This window comes from Stereum hirsutum (genome assembly GCF_000264905.1).
Source record: "Stereum hirsutum FP-91666 SS1 unplaced genomic scaffold STEHIscaffold_8, whole genome shotgun sequence".
Taxonomy (NCBI): domain Eukaryota; kingdom Fungi; phylum Basidiomycota; class Agaricomycetes; order Russulales; family Stereaceae; genus Stereum; species Stereum hirsutum.
Window position 1 is genome coordinate 571,844 of NW_006763138.1, and position 22,728 is coordinate 594,571.

Sequence of the window (22,728 nt, forward strand, 5' to 3'; positions counted from 1 at the left end):
CAGAGAACACGTAGCGGGATCGAAGCATAGATGAGTTGTTCATGGGGATTGTTATGGGTGTCGATCGCGCACATGTCGGTCGTGCGAGAGCACGGAAGGCGGACATCATGGTGAACGACGAGGGGTGTAGTGAGTGGACGCTGCCAAGAACGGGGAAGGCGCACCGGCCTTTGCCGAGCCATCCGTGGTCGCGTCCGGACCTGCCCTAAAGAACTCATCAGAGCGCGTCGCGTCTCCCTTTCTTTCTGCTCACGTTCTCGTGCATCTTTACCACTCAATATTCGACGATGCCTGTCGCTACTTCGTCTCGTCGTAGATCTGGTCGCAACGCTGAGCCGGAGGACGCCATCGAAGACGCCGACCCCACTCAACGAATGGAACGAGACGACGTTGAAGAGGAGGAGCCGCCTCGTCGTAACGGTCGCTCCGTCAAGCAGGAGCGACAAAGAGCAGAGACGAGCAGACAGGCCAGACAACGTGAAGAGGACCCTGTCGAAGATGAGGATGCAGAGGGAGGTGGAAATCCTGGAGAAATACCTGAGTTCGACCCGGAGGCCTTCGGGGATCAGCCACTCCATACTAGCCAAAGCCACAAACTTCAGGGCATGGCAATGGACTGGGACACCATGATCAAGAACGTCCGCGGCTCTGCATACAATCTGTTGACAGAGGTTGCTACAGCTGTTGCCGACATTGAGAACGATCAAGGCGCGGAGAAGGTTTGTTCGTGCGCATTTATTGCTTCGAGCTGGATAATCACATATTATTCTCTGTAGGAGCTCACTCAACTCGACAGCTTGACGAAAGAAGTGCTTGATCTGGAGAACGAGATCGCTTCGCGCGGAGACACACTAAAGGACCTGCATCAACTTGCTGCCCGTGGACAAGAGGAGATTGTGAGCACGCTTATGTCTGTATGGCCTTCACGATTTGACAGGTATACCCCCAGACAAACATCACAGAACGGTACGAGCAAGACGTGACAAAAAAACTGTCAGACTGGAATCAGAAAACCACGAGACAGAAGTACGCTCGCAATGAGAAGTATAACGCATTCAAGCAGGGTATCTGGGTGCGTGATTATTTTATCCATGTTATTTTCCTGGCCTCTAATACCTCCTGCAGGAGGCCCAACACGAACCGGACGTGCCGATGCCCCCGATAGTGGAGCTGATTCCCAAAGGTTGGCGCTATAACCCTGTTCTTCCTTGTACTATTGATACGATCCGGATTGCAGAGGATGGGGATGACAGCGACGAAGAAGACGACGATCTCTATGTCGGAGGCGTGGTACAAGACCTGAAATGTCCACTAACCCTCACATGGCTCGACAAACCTGTGACCTCGTTCGTCCTATTTTCTTCTTTATGAGATAATACAATCTCATATATTTTTATGCAGTGAGGTTTGTGGGCACTCGTTCTCAGCCGAATCAATCATTCAGATGCTGGGCAACAACAAGTTCACAAAGAAGACATGTCCAGCTTCCGGATGCAGGCAGATGATATGCCGGAACGATCTCAAGCCGGACAAGGACCTCGAACGAAAGGTCAAGAATGCCCAGCGGAGAGCTCAGAGACGTGAGGAAGACAGTGATGCAGAGGAGGTCATCGAGTGATCTCTGGCTGAAACTATAGTTTTTTGTGCCTTTCGCTCACCTGAACCGGTTCGGTCTGTTTTTTTGGTATCTTTATTGTACCTTCCTTAATTCCTTCGCGACCTTATCTTGTCGGCTTTCCCTCCTCGAGCCGGATCTATTTTCTTTCTACTCGTCCGCCACAATGCTGGAATATCTCCCAAAGCCACAAGGGACCGTCATTGCCAACTACCCAATGTACACCGTGATGTGCTGTCGTACGCTCTTCACCCCCGGTCCCTCCACGACTTTTGTGCCTATTCCACCGCCAAGGCTTCTGCTCGTCTGTCGCTGGCTAGACTATCCGTGTACTCACGGTCACCAGACGAAGGGTATCGATGCCATGTCTGGGTTCTCAACACTTTCCACGACCGAGGCCGGCTGATCAAGGGCTCTGAACTCAGGATTTTCTCCTTCATGTTTTCGTTTATTTTTAGTCTCCAAGTTTATTCAGCTGCATGCCATAGAGTGCATACTTTGCCAACCAACAAACGTAGCAGACGGACTGCCCGCAGTGTGAACTCGAGGGATTGTGAGTAGGTGAAGGGATGAGATCTTGAGACTTCGGTCGATGATGGTGGCCCGCCTAGAGATAGGCTCATATCTGATCCTTCCTCACACGTTGTCTACGTTGCTCCTGTCGGACCCGGCGCCTTTTAAAGTCGGACTTGCTCGCTCTCCAAGCTGTCTCGTGAGTTCGCTCTGCTTCTGTTACCCTCGAATATTTCTCTTCTCCCTGTCCCTTCTCAATTGCCTGGCAAGAGTCTTCATAGCACTCTGTCATCCATCTTTGCGCCGATGGCAGACAACGGACCCAGCTCGAACACGCACCTCGACTGGTCAAATGTCGGTCTTGGATTGACGTTCATCGTCTTCGACGCTGTACTCTCTCGCATACTTGATCTAGGAGTGGGTCGCTCCCTCGTCGTCGCCTCAATACGTTGTGTTCTACAGCTTGCATTTGTGGCGACGCTGCTGTCGAAGGTCTTCGCCACGAACAATATCTGGGCTGTGGCTGGCATTGCTGGTGCGTTATGATTCTTAGTCGATCGGAAGTGGCACCTGAGCACGCACGTTCTAAAATTGACACCTACCCGGACGCCCATTTCGTCCTCATACAGTGCTCTTGAACTTGATGGGGACGATCGAAACAGGTATGTACTGTTTCTATATGTAACGAACATATCATACTAACTATGGATCATGCAGCCGTGGTCAAGTGCAAGCGACGATTTCAGGGCATGGTATGTCTTCCGTTGTAAGTGTATCTGAATGCGAACAGGGCTGATCTATCGACCATCCTAGTTCGGTTACGTTTTCATCAGTCTCCTGTGCGCGACCATACCCATCTCCATAATTGGAGCTCATTTCGCAATGGGCATCCGCCCCTTTTGGCGTCCGGAACAATACAGTCAGCCCTTCACATACCGTTCAATATTTACATCGCTCCGACATATCGTTGACTCTTGGTACTAATGGACAGTCCCTGTTATCGGTATGCTCTGTGGATCTACCATCTCCGGCGTAATCGTCGCGGTCAGCTATGTCTTGAAAGAACTGGAGTACGTGCATCCTCAGCAGTACTTTGAGCGGTTCCTGACACGTCTATCTGCTCTCATTCTTTCTGTTCATACAAATGTGATATCATAGTGAGAACCGAGACAAGACAGAGACATACCTTGCATTTGGCGCGTCGAGACTGGAGGCAGTGAAGCCTATTGCGAAGGAAGCCCTTCGTCTCGCACTCACACCAGTCGTCAACCAAATGAGGTCTGTCTTTGTACCTCTCTCTCTATTCTCGCACGCTGAAGATGCTTTCATCCGGTACTACCTTCTCCTTCGTCTCTTTACTTATCAACTTCATTTCATCTACATGTCATATTGGGTACGACCGACTCGGACCAACGACCCTTCACCCACCCGTACAGCGTCCTTGGAATAATTGCCATCCCCGGAATGATGACCGGTGCCATCCTCGGAGGTTCTTCCGTCCAACAAGCCGCCAGGCTGCAAATGGTCATCATGTTCATGATATCCGCCTCCGCCGCTCTCGCTTCGATAGCCATCACCCTCTTTACTCTCCTGGTCGTCGTCGACAGTGAGCATCGGATCCGTTCCGAGCGAATTGACAAACATGACCATTTTGTGTGGAGAGCGAGAGATCGGGCCATCTCCCGGGTCATGCGTGGTGTGAAGGGGCTGGTTCTGAAGATGAGGACGAATGCGAGGGCGAAAGAGCTCGAGGGATATGAGGCCATTTCCATTCCGAGTCGGCGGTAGGTGAGAGAGTAGGGGGAGGGAGAGGGGGTCATGAGCAGCACGAAGAGTAATGCACGGGTCCACATGAGATGTGGCTTCCTGCTGGCTCGCGATGTTTTGCAACGTCGTAATTATCTCTAGATTTGAAGGCAAACGCAAAGACCTTCAGAGAACCCGTCGAGAAAATATGTATACAATTACGCCAGACAAAATGTAAACAAATTCTAGATGATCATTACTAGCGAAAAAGCGTCAGCTAATCGATTTGAGCATGGAAGAAACACGACTGAAGATCACGAAAAGCCACTTGCCGCAAAGTTAAATGCCTCAATATACAAGTCTACACTCGGACCTCCCTTCAACACCGCCAAAGGACCGAACTCCGACGAGCGAAGATGCCGCCGAACGCGATCCGCGAGACTTGGTGGGCCACAAACTAGATGACCAGCCCAAGACATCAGTGACCCACACACAAGCGCAGGAGAGGATTGGAGTCATACCGTTGACGGACATCGATCCGCTACCAGTGGCGAGAGCGGCATCGGTCAAGAGGGTTTCGATATCCGGTCTACCAGCTTGGATTTCAACCACACCACTAGATGTATCCATGGGCCCCAAACTTGTGCCTCTATGAGCGGGCTTGAACAGCTTCTCGCGCTCGTCAACTCCGCCCACGTCTTCCTCTTCATCCCCATCCTCCACCTCGACTGTACCCCCGCCCTCACCGTCACGGCCCTCGACACCGATTTCGTCTTGTTCACTATGACTTCGTGATGAAGATGGTGAGGCTTCATCGATGTCGTTTACAGTCGTGGCTTGATGAATATGTAAGGATGGTAGTGGATGCGAGGATGAAGTGATGAAAACACGAATTTCCAACTTGAGCGATGGAGGGATATCGCGAAGGGTGTTCTGGAGGTCGTCAGAGATGAGGTTCATGTGGTCTAATGAAATGGAGATCAGTCTTCAGGAGCGCACTGTATATGATGTCAGAGACCGCCCAGACCTGGGTGACGAATAGACCAGATGAATAGTACGTGTTGGCAAATCGAAGGATCTTCTCGTGCGCGACTGAGGAAGGTCACGTTAGTTACGCCGATAGACTCAGAATACCAGTCAACTTGAGCAACGCACTGCATAAGGTCCACGAACAGAGGATTGGTGAATGTCACTCCGGAGCCGCCTAAGAAATGTCTCAGACGGAAAAGCGGAAGTGGGAATAAATGATGCTCACCGGCGATGAACACAACCGTACTACAACTCTCGATTCGCGGGGGCATTCCATACGGACCGTCCAAGAAAACCATCAAAGACTCTCGTCTCTTCGCCATATGCCACAACCGCCTCGTGAAACCCTGCTTCGCATTCACCAGGAGCACCAAATCCTTCCCATCTCCTTCCACCTCTTCCTGTGACACATCCAAAGCCTCCACCTCCTCTCGCGCCTTGCGCCCATGTGCACCTCTCACATCCGCATTAGCGATCGTAAAAGGATGCGACTCGAACGGAAACAACGAGACCCCAGGCATAGTAAGATAGACCAACTGCCCCGGAGACCATCTGAGGTGGTTCAGACGACGGAGGGTGAGGCGCACGAAGTCTGGTGCGGCGACTTCGGCCGTGGCGTTGAAGGTGCCGACGCCGGAGGTGAAGCCGAAGTAGGAGTGGTTGAAGATGATCAGGCGAAACGTGCGGACGAGACGGTCGAGGGCCCAGAGGACGAAGGAGGGCCAGATGTAGAGGTCATGACTGGAAGGTACACGACCGAGTAGAAACCGTGAGTTGCAGCGGGTAGTGGCAAGTCTATACCTCGTCTCAGTAATGGCATACGTACCCGTAATAAAGCGTATGGAAGTATCCGCCAAGAAGGAAGACACTGTCAAAGGTACCGTCAGCCAAGATTTGCGAAGCAGATGAGACACACTTACAGCACCATGCAAAAATGTAGCACCAGGAAAGACTCGTAGTTGTAGGCGCGCGCTGCCCGAATTGATCCGACACAAAGCAATCCCAATGCGATGAGAGCGAACATCCCCCAGAGCATCCAACTGTTGCCCAAGGAGTTCCCCTTCTTCAGTCTGCGGATATAACGAATCAGCCGTAACTTGAAACAAAACGAATCCTCGGTTATTATCGTGCATACCCTAGTGATACCTGAAGTAGCACCAAAACTGTCAGCGATTCTCGAGTTATACCGGTAAGATTTACGTTCACTCACCCTCCCGATCATATGTATGAACAACAAAACAAATACACTCCTCGACATCATCCGGTGAAGATAATTCAACTAAAACAACAAGCGCACCAAAGAGTTAACCTTCGATCTCAGGCAGTTGAAAGAATACTGTCCGAGGATGACAAACCTTGTCGAACCCGACACCAGTCACCACTACACCAAAAGTAACACTAGTAAGTCCAGGTCATCTCGGCTTTAATGGCATGTAACAACTTCCACACTCACACGACAAAATATTATTCTTCATGGACAGCGCAACGACAAGCGGCACTTGCAACGCCGCTATCTTTCCCGCCCGATTCGCATAATATCTTGGGTCGAGCATTTGTCCGCTCGTATTCGTAGCTATCATCATCACACCATCAACGACACTAAAACCATCAGCATTCCCACATTTAAGAGAAATCTGGTCCAGAATATATTGTACCCACTATGTGCGAAAGACCACCTGAACAAGATGAACAGGTAGGCCACCGTCAACACCACCTCCGCCACATTCATCTCGTATCCGCCTCCGCCAGCACCACTAGCACCGCTGCCCCTAAGCATAGGAAACCGCACCACCGTCCTGAACGCGATCGCCCGATACGCATTCAACACCGCCAAATGAATCCTCCTCCACCTCAACCCACTGCCTCTGAGCGGTGGGCCCGTTCTTGTTCTCTGCGGTACATCCGCCGCAATAGGCTCATAATTCTCATTCTCCTTCGCGTTCGTAATTGACAGCCCCCCGCGACCCAGATAATTCCCCAGAAAAGTGCCCAGACGAATGAGTCCAAGGAAGACGATGAACGCCAGGAGAATGTAGCCGACTTGATTCGGGTAGTTCGCGGTATAGTATTTACGCAGGACCTTGTCCGGATTCGCCGTCGTGTTCGCTCCAGACTCTGATTCCGATTCCGAATGTCGTTGGATTATCTGTGGTGGCGTGAGGGGGGAATGGGGGAACATGATCGTGTCGTGGTGGAGGACGAGTTCGCCACACCCCTGTCTTCAAGTGTTGCCAGTGCTATATGCGTATGTACACCCAGTCCGAGCCTATCTGTCCACAACGACCAAAAAGCAGAACGGGTCCTCGACTGCACAGTGGAAGCCCAAGAGCAAGACAAACAGGGAAACAGACCCGGAAAACATTGATGTTGACCGATTTCAGGAACTGTGAGAAATCCGGAGCGCGCAGCAATTCACACCCGACAGATCGGCTCGGTGGCGTATTCAAAGCACAGAACGTTCGTCGTTCAAGGACAAAACGTGCGGCCAGGGTCGTTGAATTTAGTTCAAACCCGACAGTGACATTTGCACCAATGATTGTCGTGTCTCTTGACCTAAGGCTGATATGTCCGCAGGATTTTAACACTGCCGTTGTGATATAGAAGAGAGCCACATTTTGGTTCAAAGAAGTGCCACGCGGATGTTGCCGACTGAGCGTCGAAGAAAAAGTCGCCTCCGACAAGGTTTATTGAAACGGCTGTAAATACACGCTGGTGATTATATCTGCTATCGTGCACAGCTTTCACGAGAAAGCGACTTGACTCGCCCGCTCACCAAAAGCCTGACAGTTGATCAACACACTTGATCTCCTGTCCATCGAAACCTTCCACGCGGATACCATGTTTCTCCAGATATTGAAGGGCGACACCGAACCGTGAGTCGGCCTTCACGAGGTCTGGTGTATGAAAGAAGCGCTCCGGATCGAAGAAGCGTATAAGTTTGAGCCCGAGAGGCTCAGGACGTTTCTCTAATTCAGAGCTGGCGAGCCAGCAAATGAGGTCCTCTGGGGTGAGCCACATCGGCCTGCCAATATCAGTAGTTATATCATCGTTGAGGATGATGCCGAGGTGGGTGAGGGTGATGGGGATGTTATGAGCGAAGTGACGAGCATGTTCCGCACGTTTATTGTCATCTTCTGTCCAACATATCGTAATGATGATGCGAGTAAGATTTGGGCAACCATCTAGAAGCACATGATCCCTCCATGGCTTGAAATCTGGCAAAACGAGTGTGGTCAAAGTAGCACCTTGTACAGCTAATATGTCGAGCATAGTGTCCCTTGCTCTTTGGGTGACACCCTTCATACAAGCGGTGGTGAGGGCAGGGTAAGGGGGACTACTAGGGTCTTTCGGACAAGAGCAGGGGGCAGGGAAACCGGGATTAAGCAGGCACGACACCAGTCGGCGAAGACTGTGCGAACAAAACACACAGCCTCTCTCGGTAGTAAAGCATAGACCTTGGTTCACTGTCCTCAGACGGTTGGCTGTCTGGGAAAATCCGACCTGTGCCGAGCCGCGATCACTTTCCGCATGCCAACGAAAGAATTCTGGGTTGTTGGAATTCAATCGCAACAATGACTTGCCGCAGGTGAGGGTGAGCAGCTCCCATAATTCTGCACAGAGGCGAGTTCTCGGTTGGTTTTGATTGATCGTCAAAATCTCGAGATTAGGCAAACAAGCGAGGATGGGGGCGAACTTCGCGACATCCTGGGCAGCGAAGCGGGGCATCGATAAGTCTAGTCGTCGTGTCCACACTCCCAACGACTGTTTGTGGGGAACATCGCTAGATTCTGAAGCGATTATGGAGCTCTTCAGCGTGTGAGCCAATGTGGCACAGTCCTTGTCACGCGCGATGTGAAGTGTCTCGTAGAGAAAAGGCTGCACGATATCGTGCCACAGTCTGCAAACAAGCATGAACCGTAGCTTGCGCGCATTCGAGCGCCTGATCTCGGGGAAGATAGTGTCGACTCGCTCTTCGATAGCAGTATTCCACAAGTTAGCATCGTGGTCAAAGGGATCGTCGTGGTCGACGTCTAGGCTGCCGCAAACAAATGTAGCAAGGCGGAGTATGCGGATCCACAGTTCGTTGGGGAGAGTGAGGTTGAATTCCCTGCGTTCGACTCGGTGGACGTCCATTGATCCTGCGAATGGTTTCGCTGGGCTGGGGTATGATTCGTCAGTGAATACTTCAGTCGGGCCATACTAGCCAAGATCTTAAAAGTATATGGTTGTAGCTATGTTCGATATTGTCCACCTACCTAGGGTATGACATTGAAAGTCGTCGACGTCGTGCAGGAAGAAAGCCAGCCACGAGGCTCTTGCCCTTTTCCTCGTTCCTTACGCCGTTTCTGGGCGCATCCCCTGAGCACCACTGGCGGTCCGTTTCACTCCGGCGCTGTGTATTCCCTCTGACCCTGTATGGCGAGGCTTGTGGCGGGAAACTCAAATATCTGCAGAGAGAGAATCTGCCTCTGCATCTACCGCATAAGACCCCTCCACTTCGAATATACATCTGTATATCTGTATATATTTTTGACTACTTTTTTTTTTGCCCACGTTTGACATCAGTGAGCTGTTGTACCTCATTCTCGGAGCACGATGGCATTGTCATCACAATTTATAGACTCTACAGGCTTTCTCTTCACATTGGAAATATGTACAATAATTTCCTGTACCTATTCTCAGAGTGCAGACACCATACTGCCTGATTTTCCGGTTGTCTGTCGTTCAATCAGTGCGAATCGGCCTGCTTCAGGAAGACAGTGGCGGTGGCCCTATGCTGCGGCAACTTCCTCATATGAGCATCACCCGGTGTAAGAGGTTGGGGTCTTGGTCTTGAGGTATTCGTGCCGCCTGAGAGAACGGTACCCGCCTGCCCGTCGAGGGTGCGGATGGTATTCCAAGAGGTACGAAGGTTACAAGTAAGATACAGAGTACATACGAGAGTCCGTGAATATATATATGAGATCTGGCTTGTTTGCCAGGAGCAAACAAGCGCGCGTGATAAGATAAGATCGATCGCCCGGCACTTAGCAACGCGGAAGTGGCGCCTAGGATAGATCCGGCCCACTCATATTGAGTGCCACACCGTATCCCTAGCCGCCCCTTACACCCGGGGTCCCTCTCATTTCGCCTGCTCGGAGAAAAAGTCGCCTCTGACAAGGTTTATTGAAACGGCTGTAAGGTCGTGGACATTTGCCTTGGACGCATTATCGTGCGGAGCGCATGGCTTGAGATTTCGGTCGCTTTCATCGTGTTATACGGTGTTAGGTGACTCTACGATTCAGATGCATCTACATCCTCGTCTTCTGAATCCTAGCAGGACTTACTCATATCAACATCGATTCTTTTTCATGCTGGTGTTTATGCGCATGCGTGTCGTGCTTACATGTACAGTAATCGGCGGGCAAAACGATCGTATCATGTACCGTCCCGTACTCATTTCTCGACCAAACATTCGCCAGGTGCCAAAATTAAAACCATCCCTTGATTCTTTTACAACGACATAGCGACCCAAGGGCTGCAACGGTCTGAATCTGAATCTGAATCTCACGGTGAGAAAGACAGAGAGTAAAGCGGTAATACAACATCGAAACCGAAACCGAAAACACAGGAGTGACAGCCATCAGATCACCATCGTATGGACCTCGAGCACGAGTAAGTATCGGACACCTTCCTTCCTTCCTTCCTTCCACCAACCACCTTCCTTCCAACCCGACCAACTCGCAACTCACAACAAAACAACAGGGAAACAGAGAATATGCACAACCGAACGCGAAGAGAATAAAGAGCTCCAAAAACGGCAAAAGACATGTACATTTGCGAAACGGAAAGAGCAGCAGGCACAGCAAAGAGAGACGACGAGGGGGGGGGGGTGAACACGAAGGCGAAGAGCAGTAGCGAAGACGAGCAGTAGGGAAGACGAGCAGAAGGGAGCGTACGTAGGGTAAGATATACCGTCCTAGAGATTAAGAAGAGCACGACTATCAACGAGCGTGAGGGTTCGTATTATGAGAAGAGAGGAAAGCACAGCGAACAGCGAGACCCTAGAGCAGCAGCAAAAGACGAGCGAGTAAATCGGCCAAGCACACACACACCAGAGAGACCGAAAAGGGAAAAAAAAAAAAAAGCGAAACAGATCAAAGCACACCGCTCAATGCCCCCTAACAGGCACCGCCAACAGCGCACCCACAAGCACCACACTCATCACCGCCGCCACCGCCGCACTCCTCACCACGATCTCCCACTGCGCCCTCGAAATCACCGGACTGAGCACCTTCGTCACCGGTCCAAACGCCGGGACCTTCTTTACGTGGTTGTACTCGTACGAAGTCGGGGTTATCACCGTGGACGTGGCCGCCGCACCCGACTGTTGCGTCTGCGTCTGCGCCTTTGCCTTGCCAGCTTTGATCGCGGGCCCCACAGGCGATTGCGTCCGACATTTCTCCTGCATCGACGCGATATTAAGCTGCGAGCCGCCGCCATTCCTGCTCTTTGGACGAATCTGGTGATATTGGGGATGTTCTTCGAGGGGAAGGACGGAAGGAAGGTTACATTTGTATTGGGCGCGAGCAGGCGTGATAGGAGATGCCGTTGTCAATGGAGTTTCGAGTACGTCGAGACCACCCGCCGAAGGTCGTCTTCCTTCCTCGAGCGCTTGCAAGCTAATATTCGTATTCAGCCGTGCGACGGTAGGTCTCGAAGGAAGCCTGAGCAATGGGAGAGGACCGATGATCGAGCCAGAGCTCGGTCTCGCCGAATGAGTATGAGTATGAGTCGTGCCCTGGACGGAACGCACTGGGCTCCGAACGCAGATGCACTCGTAGCCCTCGCTGACCCGTGGTGGAAGCGCGTCGAAATCAAAGCTACGGACGCTCTCGGCTTCGCTCCCATCGGTCGACATGGACAAGAAGTTGTCATCGTCCTCGTATGGGCGAATGAACGCTGCTGTCGAAGTGACGGTGTGCGCCTGATGAGCGCGACATTCGGGCGTGTGAGCCCCTGCGTCGCCGAATTTGTATGAACCTCCGAACGGTGGGACCGACTCGTCGATGAACGGATGGGAGGTGCCAGTGCGTGTGGCGGGACCCTCGGGTGCGGGGTCAGAGTCGTAGTAAGCGGGTGAAACGAAGATACGATGGCTGGTCTCGTGGTAGACGGGACCAGAACCACCAGAATAAGACGATCCGGACGAGTATCGATCAGAATCGTCACGGTCCTGAGAGGAACAAATGGTAACCGCAGGAGAACGGGATGGTGGTGGTGGTGGTGGCGCCGCGCGATCACGAGAGGCGGTGGTCATGACAGATTCTGCTTTCTCGGAAGGCATCGGGTGTTGAGAGGTCGCGTCGCTGCTCGAAGGCTGAGTAGGCGGTTTCTCTCGTTTGCGGAGAGGATTTGCTTTAGCGACGGCTCGACGGTAGTAGTTAAAGTCCAGAGGTTTCGGAGGAGAGATCTGTGGTCGTTCAAGCTCGAAGTTTCGGAGCTGACGGAGGTCGCCAAAGACGTAGATCATCATGCAGACCTAAGAACGGACGTGAGCGACGAGATCGACGAGGATAATAACGACGAGACTGACACCATGAAGACTCGCGAGCAATACTGTCAAGCCGAGCCACAATCCTGGGATAGCGAGCAACCTCAACCACCTCGAGCGTCCATTGACGATGTTGACTACGAGCGGGGCGACACTGCCGAGGAGCGCAAAGGTGATGCCACCGGCTATACCGCATATTGCACGACGGGTGCCGACATTGTTATAAGCAGCGATAACGAAGCGGTCTAAGCTCTCCTTGAGCATACCATGAACCTCCCATGCGACTTCGGCAAAGACGATAGGATCTGGGTGAGGACAGGCAAAGTGGGGAGTGTGAAAAGGAGCGAGGATATCCGAGGGGACGTTGAGTTCGTAGTCTGCTGCGGGGGTGAAGAACGTTTTCTTGGCGCGGAGGTAGGACATGGTGAGCTGTGGCGAGGGTGTGAAGCGATCTGGAGGTTGATCGTCGGGGTGGGCAGCCCTTGACTCGAGCTTCCATTGGTGGTAGCGTGCCGCATACTCCTTGAGCCAGAGGACGAAATAGCTGGAGGATGATTAGGATACGTCATAGGAAAGACCGAAATTATACACACAGGTTCTCTGGACAGCCCTCGACGAAGAGAAGCCACTCTTCAAAGTCCTTGAGACCTGTGGGACGGATTCGTCAGGTGCGAGGAGATGAAGGGAGGGATGGTGACGACACGGACCAAGAGGGGGCAGGTGTTTCCTGTTCAGGACGTCCTCGAGCTTGACCTCGAACATGGGAGTGACTGTGGCGTGGATGAGATGGTATATTGTTGAGAAGAAGAAGGTGAAAACGGACCCTGACATGACCTGACTTTGCCGACTGCAGGAGGAGGATTGCATAGTCGATACTAGGACAGATGAGCGAGGGAGATAAGGGGACGGTATGGAAGACGTACGGGGAGAGCGAGGAGGGCCTTGACGGTGAGCTTGAACGTCCTAGGCTGCTTTTCGTGGGAGTGGTGGGGGAAGGGGGCGGGAGGGACGGAGGCCATGGGGGAGAGGAGGAGAAGGAGGGGAGGGCGGTGGACAGGAGGCTTCTGAGTCGCGACGCTTTGAGGAGGGCGAAAATCGGGAGGAATTCGACATATTTGATGGTGGCCGGCGCTGTCAACTTTGCTCGATCCTCTTTCGGAATACCCTTTTCCGTACATCCTTCCTTCCCCGGAATCCCCGGGCCCCTCCCCGCTCGCCCTCGAGCCCTCGCCAGGGCCCGGGGCGCTAGCCCTGGGTTGCCCGGCCTCCCGCCAAAGAAGTTGACGACGATGAGCGCATATATTATCTTCACATATATTATTGGAGTAGTGGAAATGATGCATCTCTGTAAGCTCTTTCAGATGGAGGTCGCTTCCATGCCATTGCCTGACCTGTGCCGGGAGATATTGGCCTCGCAAGATGCGAACATTCTCAAAGACCCCTAAAAAACGCTATAAATTTAATTCATTTATAATTCATTTAAATAATAGTAGCCGATGCAATCGTCTTCAAAACAACGCTCAACGATGCGCTACGATCATACGCAACTTTTGAATGTGACGTAGTGGTCGTTGGATATGATGACGATCTTGTAGAGCCCCAAAACATAGCGTTTTTTGGCATTTGCGCAAAACGGGGCAACCCAGGGCTAGCGCCCCGGGCCCTCCCTCGCCAATACTTGCTCTCTTCGTGCCCCCGTCGCCACTCCTCGCATCGTCCTCATTCCCCCTTTTCTCCTAATTTACAGGCAAACGTCCCAGAATAATGTCCGAGATAGGTTAAACCCATGACTGGGACCGGAGCGCTGGCTCGAGCTCGTATGACGAAGCTTCCATGCATGTCAACGCGGGGCAACTCTTCGAGAGGCTCTATTCCCGTCCATCCGCATCGAGGCAAACATCGGGCAGACCATAAATGCCTCGCCTTTCGCACCCACCTAATGAACGGAAGCAAGAACGTTACGCCACAGACGCTTCTCCTCTAAAAAAGGGTGGGATATGAAGGTTGTGCGGTAAAAGAGTGAGGCGTCGTCGGCGGTAGTGCTCTTTCTCTCATAGCGGTTTGCGCCACCGATGGAGTCTCTCCGGAGGCCTCTATCGCCTTATTGTTGACATCCCAAATGCTCAGATCCTCCTCTGCTTGAAGCGTATGATGCCCGGATTCTCCACAGCATGCGAACAGAAACATCACAGCGCACTGATATTCCTGACCGGCGGCGACTCTCATCGCTGGGAATGGCTGAATTCATCGCATAAGAAGAAGAACAGAGGCTCTTTGGTTGTTCAGATGCCTTCTCTTCTCAAACTGTATATATTGCAGCCGACCTCTTTCATCTCTTTCTGCTCGTCCGCTATTATGACTGACTTGAGCTTCCGGAATCCGCCACATACTCACATGCGTCAGAATTCCGGTCGAACGAACTTCATACTGCTCAGCTTGGCAAAACATTTGTATACAGCGGGTCCACATACAGAGATATGTGAGCTCGAGGCAGAGTCGAGCGTACTAGTAAAGCAACTAGTTTTTATAAACCCCTATCTCTGAACCCCTGACTGAATGTCCTCTCGTCTAACTTACAGTCATCGTCCTCAGTTTTCACATGTTGTCCCATCACGCGAAAATTAGATGGTTATCTTTCGCGAGCCTACGGTCGGCCTGCTCCTCGCCCGAACGTTCGAAAAAGGGCTCTTCCTAGTTTCGCAGATTGCCTAGTTGCTATCATGCATAGCTTAGCGGCGCACGGGTGCAGTTGCGGCAAAGCGGGCTAATGCAATCTCAGACATGGATCTTCACGCGTGCGCGACCTCGGAGGCTCGAGGCACAGCTCTGTCCACCCATGTGGGAATTTGTAGTAGACAGACCCTCTTTATAATTGAAAGATTCCGTCCGGTGTTCGGGTTCGGATCGGAGTTCTCGCAGATGGTGAACTCGCCGGACTTTTTGTACGTACGCCATTGACGAAATACAAATTGCGACGAACACTACGCTTGAACGCGCGGAGAAACTTGGACAGTGCGCACTTGCGATGCTCTTTTGCATCGTCATGAGTTCGATAATGGGAATGAAGAAGACCTCGCGTTAAGTGCGACATCATTCATCGTGATGAAATCATGCTAGAGCTAGAAGACATGCCATCAGTCGGCCACCGGAAACCGAGCCAGCCGAACAGCAAATTCCGTATGTCGAGTGACCAGTACAGAGAGGGCTTGTCCCGTCCGTAAGGGTGGGCATGGATTTTCTGCCAGAGTGTCTGATTGGAATACAATTCGTTATATCCTCGGCTCAGGCCATCTGTGGGAAATGTTTGAGAAAGGTTAACTTAGGCTCGAATTGATGCGAAGACTGACAGAATGGGAAGGCAATGTAACCAATCGTCGGCAGCGTAAATGTCTGGTGCTGGTACGGGAAGGACACGGACGAATGGAGGTGTTACGAGAGCTGGGAAGCACAACGGTCCCCCCGATAGAGTTCAGAGCTGTGATCCAGTTTCAGCCTCGTCCGCAACGAGCGGAAGAAAGACACCTTGTTCTTCATTAGGAAAGACAATGTATCTTGTGGCGTCAGCCGTGAGCAAGTGGCGATACAGATGGAGACCCGCGCAAAGCAGCAGGATCGGCCGGCATTCGGGCTTGATGGTATGCTGAATAAAATTTTGGTTCCATACGATGCGGCACGTCTCGAAACGTCTCCGCATTCTTGTCTCCTAGCAGCACCCGACGATAGCCCTTGCGTCGGCGATTTAAGGCAGTGGGGCCACTACGCAAAGGAGATCCACGCATTGAGCCTAGAGAAAACCACGAGATGCACGGAGATCGAATATATACCGTAGGTGGAGCAGTGGTACCACAGAAAGTGGTGCTCGAAGATTATGGGCCAACATCGCATTCGAGAGATGGCCGCTCTCGCACCGCAACGGCGGCGAATGCCATGATGTGCTCTGCGTGCTATGATATTTACTCGACCCTGACCATCGCTATTCGTAGGAATATAAGCACCCTGTACCTGCCCTATACACACAGATACATGGCCGTGGAAACCTCCACTGCAGACCGACCGAAGCTCGACTATGGGTTCGGAGCCGTTTTAAATGCCGTAGACATAGCCATCCACTGATGAACATGTCGATGTCTTTCGAAAGTGAGATAACACTATGCCGCAGATAAAATGTTCGCTAGGTAACTTCCCATAGGATCCGACAGCCGTCTGAGCCTAATACCAAGTAGTATACACGCACAAATGAGCCTCAACAGAGCTCCGGCAGAGAGTTGGTCCAAATAATGACAAAGATAGAACAGGGTACGCCCGCAATGCCGTCTCTTCGTGCCCCTAGAGCCCTACGAAAAGTCACCCACTGTTTGTATATATGAAGACAAGTCTTAGTTGTTGTGCAGTGTTAAACACGTTGTATTTGGTAAATAAAACACGAGGGAAACGAGGAGGAGAAGTGGTCGTTTGAACCGTCTGCTGGCGGCTGTCATGTACTTGACTATGAACAGTCGACAGGACGGAACTATACACTCGCGCGAAGACGGACTTCTAGAGCGCATCGTGGTTAGCGCAGCTTGTCTCCATCTATGGACCGATAGCAACACTGCGGCATGGGCGAACCCAAGAGATCATCGTATGTATGACGATGGTGGAGAAGAAGCAGCCTCAAAAAGGGGGGTTGAAAATCCTTTCCTCACCTATACGTGTTAGAGGCCTCCGATCAATTCGCACGTTATACATGTAACAGATCCATCTTCATCCACGATGTATGATCACGGTGCAAGCGGTAGCTGTAGATCACCAATCAGAGCCATTGAGTTGAAGCAAATATGTCCCGCGACGTAGAATTAGAGATAGCCACAGGAAGGGGCACTGATTTGCTGAGCAGAAGGCACGGTAGAATGCGGGTCCAGCTTTTGTCACTTCTGTGTACGAGACAGAAACGGAACCGAGACTTCCCTGTCGAGCCAAATTTCATAGATGGGAGCCACAGGAAGCCATGTGAAGAGGAAAAATCATGAAACATGAGGGTACACAGTGTCGTCGAGGGTCAATTCATATAAAGCACGGAAGAACATGCTGCGAGGCCCTCAAGCAAAGGGATTTTTGGAAATAAGCTGCAGAACCAATGGAATCGATTTCCCCGCAAGTCGGAACCAGTAGTGCATCCAAATGACGGCATTTTGCTGCCTTAGGCGTCATGACAGAGAAGAGAAGTGACATATGTCAAAGTGTGGTTGGTTCTGCAGGACTGACGCAAACAAACCACTCGGAAGAAGATGATGGTTAATGCAAAAGAGCGGAGTCCAACGGGTGCCGGGAACCGGTTGCGAAACGGCTCCACGGGAGATGCCGGGGTTTCAGACTCAGACTCCGCGACACCAGTCACGTAATAAACTCTGTCGGATATCGTATCTGCAGACCTCCATGTCTGTTCTTTTCTATCCTGCCACGAAACGGCTCTCCGGCCATCCGTGGAATATAACCATCCCTCTCGTCTAAACTACTTATGCTGTGCCTTTGAATAGATGATACTTCTCACAGGCGGAATGGAGTCACACAAGAGTCGCATGGCAGCCTGTGTTCATCCTTTCAAGTAGCGGAAGCGGCGGAATCCCTCAACATGTGATGTACCTTTTGCTTGAGTTGTGCGACATAACAAGGAATCCATCTGCGCCCACGTATTTTTCCACATATAAAGGAACTGAAGGTCCTACTGATATGATTCTACCGCATCCTACCTCTCGCTCTACGACCCCTCACATGGCCATCTCAACGAAGATGCGTGCAGTAGTCTATGACAAACCATTCAGTGTTTCCGTGCAGGAAGTTGACAAACCACAATTACAACAACCAAATGACATCATTGTCAAGAGTAGGTCCACGAATATCCTGAAATTGCTCTGCTGACCGTAAATGCTGGGATCTACTAGTCACGACTTCGTGTATTTGTGGCAGGTTAGTGTACTTCTCTACCGTTAAATCGTGCGTAGTAAGACGTACACCCGTACCAGTGACCTGCATATGTACGAAGGGCGTACTGGTGCAGAACCAGGCATAGTCTTTGGACACGAAAAGTGCGTAACGATTCCTCTTGAAAATTGCGTTGCGTATCTAACGTTCGATTGGTCTTAAAGCATGGGAATTGTGGCTGAAGTAGGAGCTGGGGTCCATGTATGTGGCCCCCATCTGCTTGATGGGCTTAGCTCCCTGTAGCTGAAATCTCAACGCAGACATTACAGAAGGGGGACCGAGTCGTAATGCCTTTCAATGTGGCGTAAGTTGCCTCTTTGCATTCGAGCCATTTTCGTGTCCAACGTATCTTATCCAATAGATGTGGTCACTGTCTCAACTGTGAAGAACAGCGATCCGCTTTTTGCACCAATGTCAATCCCGGATTTGTGCGCACTTCTCTCTTGAAGTATACGTTCAGTTACTCACCCCCTTTCAGGCCGGAGGGTATGCTCGCATCATAGTCTTCGCCTGCGACGACATCACTGATGTGAGTGTCCACCTTGCACCACATTGAAGTCTGCGAACGGCACACGGACATATTCCTGCAAGGGTACTGATAAAAACCAAATGTCACGCGTGATCCGTTCAGGAGGACTTACCGCTTGACCACGAGGGTTCACATTTTAACTTGTAATACGAACTTGCGACGCCCAAAAGTTAACTTGCGCAAACTTGTCGGTGTACAAGTTAATTTGTCCCAGTTAACTTGCAAGTTTGCAAGCTCACTTGGCTGTCAAACTTGCGTTTACGAACTTGTATAGCTTGGCACACTTGTGAAACTTCTGAGATCATGAGGCATCAATATGTCCTTCTACCACTGGTATAACACTTACCATGCCTTGTCGGACATACCTACATGTAATCACGTGTTTGACTAGTTCGCGTGCACAATCGCCAACGGGTAGCTGGCCGTTTGCCTCTGTACCACAAGCATCACAAGTAAGGACTCGGATACTGTAGATGATGCCTCCGCGGACACAGTAGTCAAAGACCATCGTATTTATCAGAAGCGCTAGCTCATCAATGTATTGCCTGCCTCCTACTAAGTACCTTGACCGATGCTGAGCTTTCCACTACTGGTGCCCACTAAAGCATCACTTTTAGCATGCCAATAGCGATGACTTGGGCGTCCCCAGTATCCAAGTACAGCGAGACTTTCATAGCGACTAGATATATACTGGATGATCACATTTACTTCGACAGACTAGGCTACCTTAGTTAACTTGCAAGTCAGCATGCGTGCTTTACAAGCTCGCTTGAGAAACTTGGCCCTACAAGTTTGCTCAAGTTTGCATTACTGCAGTCATACAAGTTTGACACAAGCACACGCAAGTGAATCATACACCATGTCATAAGTTGATCAGTGTGCTGAATGTAGCAGCGGAAAAGGTATTTCAGACACATGCTGACCGGGAAAACTAGAGTGAAGAGAACGTTAAGAGATCGAGATAACAAAAGGCTAGTGTTTCGCCATGGTCGAAAGAGGTCATAATGACTTCGGGACTCCACTCAGATATAACCCGTACGCGTGAAGTTTACCGCTCTGTTTGACCTCAACGGGAGGGTTATATCATCGATGGAAGTCCCAAGTTGGTCCCAAGGATTCCATCTTTGCAATGGCCCGTATCGCCATGCTGGACATCTATAGCCCGTCTAGACAAATCAAATCTCCGAGGGTAGGTTCCAGCTACAGCGCTAGCTCGAGAAATCATTACGCAAGAGTGTACGCAGTGGAGGTTTAAGCCCGCTATAACCGAGACTAAGTGATCGACGAGCGAGTCGGAGCAGGAGTAACAAAGATTCGTAGTTGAGATACGCGTCAACACGGGAAGAGGGAGAATAACCATGTAGGGCACACCAGGTGTGATACTTATGGGTGTCATCGCTGGTGAGCTACATGGTTATCGAGGATTATAGGAGCACAAGTGCGCCACAAGTGAGAGGTACGCAAGTGCCACAAGTTTGTTCCATTAAGTCATGCCCGATTTGGCAGGCAAGTCAAGTTACAAGTTCGCGCCACAAGTTAAATTGCGCTGGCTCCTTGACCACCTTGATATGGCCCCATGGAGACGTACCTTCATCACAAGCGAGTCAATAAACGTTGGGCGATATAAATTACCAGAGGGACATACCCATACGCGCCTCTCAAATTGCCTCCTGGAAACGAGCATGAAGATGACTTTGCTCTATTAGCGGATATATTCCCGACGGTCTGCGCTTCTCTCCCTTTTCAAAAATATGTGTTATAATTGTTCGATGTGTAAAGGGTTGGCATGGTGTAGAACTTTCGGTCAGTGACATCCCCAAATTGTTTCCGCGTCCTTTCATAATGACTCGTGAAACAATCAGGGTTTCCGCCCTGGAGAATCAGTTGCCGTTTACGGTGCAGGCCCTGTGGGTCTTATGGCGGCCTACAGTGCCCAGTTACGAGGTGCTTCTGAGGTATACGTAGTTGACCGTATCCCCGAACGTCTCGACAAGGTACGTCTCTAGTTGAGCTCATCTACGAGGTAACAATCGGTCATCGTGTTTCAGGCAAAAAGCATCGGTTGTATACCTATCGACTTGTCAACCGGTGACCCAGCTGAACAGATCAAAGCTCTTCGGAATGGAAGAGAAGTTGACCGCGGCGTTGACGGTAATCGTTTTCGATATATAGATGCCTGAAACGTAAGTCTCAAGGATTTTATTAGCCGTTGGATACCAGGCCGTTGCGGCGGACGGAAAGACGGAGCAACCGAATGCAGTCCTGGAAGGTCTCATCGCTGTTGTTCGTCCCACCGGTGGTTTGGGCATTCCTGGGCTCTATGTTCCGAAGGATCCAGGTGCACCCGATTCTGCTTCTGCGAAGTAAGCGCGTACATTCATGAGAAGTATCGTTGCTAACCACAACTCTCTTCAGGGGTTATATCTCGTTCCCTTTTGGTCCGTTGAATATGTACTGTCCCCTTTTTATGTGGCTCTGTCTATCTGACTGCTTGTCCACAGGCAAACTCTTCGAGAAAGGTCTCTCCGTAGGTACAGGCCAATGCAACGTCAAGGTGAGTAATATTCACATTGCTCACCGATAACTCGAAGGACATAATAGTCATATGCTCGTTATCTAGTCATACAATCGCTACCTCAGGGACCTAATCATATCTGGACGTGCTAAGCCATCATTTGTTGTTTCGCACAATATTTCTCTGGACGAAGCTCCAAACGCGTACGAGAAGTTCGACAAGCGTGTGGAGGGATACACAAAGGTCCTTCTCCACCCTTGAATCGGTTTTGTCTCGGAGAGTCTAGTGGGGGGTATGGTGAGGGGTGAATAAGTATAGCTTCACCTCAGATATGTACGAAGACACGGAGCTACTATTGACTGCCCTGAGTGTAACGCTGACATTGTATTACGAGTGGCATTTACTATGGAACTCTCGTGTAAACATGATTTTCGCTGTTCCGGCCCAGTTGCTTCAATATATTTGGGGCCAAAAACGTTTGGTGCTATCGCTTAAGAGAGTCTATTTTCTCGTCTAACATGATACAAGCTGTAGTCAGGAAAGACAGAGGCGGCAGACCAGATAAGTAGCGTGGAATGTGGCGCGACGCCACAGTCAAGTTTATACGTGTTTGTTTCTGCCACCGCGGTCCCCACTGGTCCCCATTTCCTGTCGCAAAGGGTTGCGAAAGACTTTGACGAATGCATTGCTTAGGGAACATCTACGGTCTTCAGCTATTCTCCCTACATCGCTGCTATGGTCACCTCTGATGCACCCGTACTACCTCCAGGATCTGAGACCCTGAACATCACCAAGTCCCCGTTCCAAGAAGGATTGTGAGGAGATGAAATACCCTTTTCAACCCGAAATCTAAGCTTACCACGAACAGACCTGCATCTCACGTGAATATGCTCTGGCTCGGAATTCGAGAGGAGGACTTTCATGAACGGGACTCATCGTATCCAGCATTCGAACTTCTTTGCATCTTCTGAATCGTACACGCGAGTCGCGGGACTTCTTCTAGTTTCCTTGACACTCTACAAGCGAAATGTATTCTTGGGCTGCTCCTAAGATTTTGATATGATTCAGCTGCGAAGCGTATAAGGTGTGTAAGTCAGCATCTCTGAGTATCTCTCCCGCTGACCGCGTTCGCATGACATCAGTTTTCGTTTGCGCCCATAGTCATGGGAAGCTCGCAAGGAGTTAGAGTACCGAATGCGGGACCCTATTATAAATGCATTGCCAGTTGGGGCGTCTAGATCTGTGCTGGTCAACTCTACCCCAACTCCAACACAGTCATCTCCAGG

General features: G+C 50.9%; 6 protein-coding genes across 6 annotated transcripts; 3 read left to right on the forward strand and 3 right to left on the reverse strand.

The window, feature by feature from the left end:
* Window positions 1–279: 279 nt before the first annotated feature.
* On the forward strand, window positions 280–1,823 carry STEHIDRAFT_79974 (uncharacterized protein). The gene is made up of 6 exons (XM_007304607.1): window positions 280–719; window positions 777–896; window positions 950–1,072; window positions 1,126–1,183; window positions 1,238–1,346; window positions 1,402–1,823. Exons 1-6 carry the CDS (start codon window positions 288–290, stop codon window positions 1,616–1,618), a joined length of 1,059 nt encoding a protein of 352 aa, XP_007304669.1. The 5' UTR covers window positions 280–287; the 3' UTR covers window positions 1,619–1,823.
* A 611-nt stretch (window positions 1,824–2,434) lies between these two features.
* On the forward strand, window positions 2,435–3,888 carry STEHIDRAFT_131598 (UPF0014-domain-containing protein; the record flags this gene model as incomplete). Its single annotated transcript, XM_007304756.1, has 8 exons — window positions 2,435–2,663; window positions 2,758–2,790; window positions 2,846–2,880; window positions 2,942–3,047; window positions 3,120–3,198; window positions 3,287–3,406; window positions 3,565–3,824; window positions 3,848–3,888. 8 exons carry the CDS (start codon window positions 2,435–2,437, stop codon window positions 3,886–3,888), a joined length of 903 nt encoding a protein of 300 aa, XP_007304818.1.
* Window positions 3,889–4,188: 300 nt separating this feature from the next.
* Window positions 4,189–7,082, reverse strand: STEHIDRAFT_131599 (uncharacterized protein; the record flags this gene model as incomplete). The annotated part of the gene is made up of 11 exons (XM_007304757.1): window positions 4,189–4,331; window positions 4,396–4,839; window positions 4,902–4,966; window positions 5,030–5,078; window positions 5,130–5,644; window positions 5,730–5,771; window positions 5,824–5,973; window positions 6,091–6,182; window positions 6,259–6,284; window positions 6,357–6,476; window positions 6,563–7,082. The coding sequence occupies 11 exons, from the start codon at window positions 7,080–7,082 to the stop codon at window positions 4,189–4,191; spliced, it is 2,166 nt and encodes a 721-aa protein (XP_007304819.1).
* Window positions 7,083–7,672: 590 nt separating this feature from the next.
* STEHIDRAFT_157429 (uncharacterized protein) lies at window positions 7,673–9,037 on the reverse strand (the record flags this gene model as incomplete). The annotated part of the gene is made up of 1 exon (XM_007304758.1): window positions 7,673–9,037. One exon carries the CDS (start codon window positions 9,035–9,037, stop codon window positions 7,673–7,675), a length of 1,365 nt encoding a protein of 454 aa, XP_007304820.1.
* A 1,741-nt stretch (window positions 9,038–10,778) lies between these two features.
* STEHIDRAFT_168939 (uncharacterized protein) lies at window positions 10,779–13,456 on the reverse strand (the record flags this gene model as incomplete). Its single annotated transcript, XM_007304759.1, has 6 exons — window positions 10,779–12,425; window positions 12,480–12,981; window positions 13,031–13,085; window positions 13,145–13,207; window positions 13,261–13,312; window positions 13,361–13,456. 6 exons carry the CDS (start codon window positions 13,454–13,456, stop codon window positions 11,055–11,057), a joined length of 2,139 nt encoding a protein of 712 aa, XP_007304821.1. The 3' UTR covers window positions 10,779–11,054.
* A 4,750-nt stretch (window positions 13,457–18,206) lies between these two features.
* STEHIDRAFT_131600 (glutathione-independent formaldehyde dehydrogenase) lies at window positions 18,207–21,703 on the forward strand (the record flags this gene model as incomplete). The annotated part of the gene is made up of 14 exons (XM_007304760.1): window positions 18,207–18,300; window positions 18,359–18,383; window positions 18,440–18,502; window positions 18,563–18,599; window positions 18,659–18,702; window positions 18,760–18,846; window positions 20,563–20,650; window positions 20,707–20,730; window positions 20,790–20,921; window positions 20,976–21,078; window positions 21,134–21,290; window positions 21,343–21,344; window positions 21,429–21,481; window positions 21,548–21,703. The coding sequence occupies 14 exons, from the start codon at window positions 18,207–18,209 to the stop codon at window positions 21,701–21,703; spliced, it is 1,065 nt and encodes a 354-aa protein (XP_007304822.1).
* Window positions 21,704–22,728: the final 1,025 nt, after the last annotated feature.

What these genes read in the sequence shown, in the direction of transcription:
- STEHIDRAFT_79974 (XM_007304607.1), top strand. Translation starts at nt 288, where the DNA reads ATGCCTGTCGCTACTTCGTCTCGTCGTAGATCTGGTCGCAACGCTGAG. An exon ending in CATTCAAGCAGGGTATCTGG is followed by an intron (nt 1,073 to 1,125) that starts GTGCGTGATTAT and finishes TACCTCCTGCAG; the next exon opens with GAGGCCCAACACGAACCGGA. An exon ending in AGTGGAGCTGATTCCCAAAG is followed by an intron (nt 1,184 to 1,237) that starts GTTGGCGCTATA and finishes TCCGGATTGCAG; the next exon opens with AGGATGGGGATGACAGCGAC.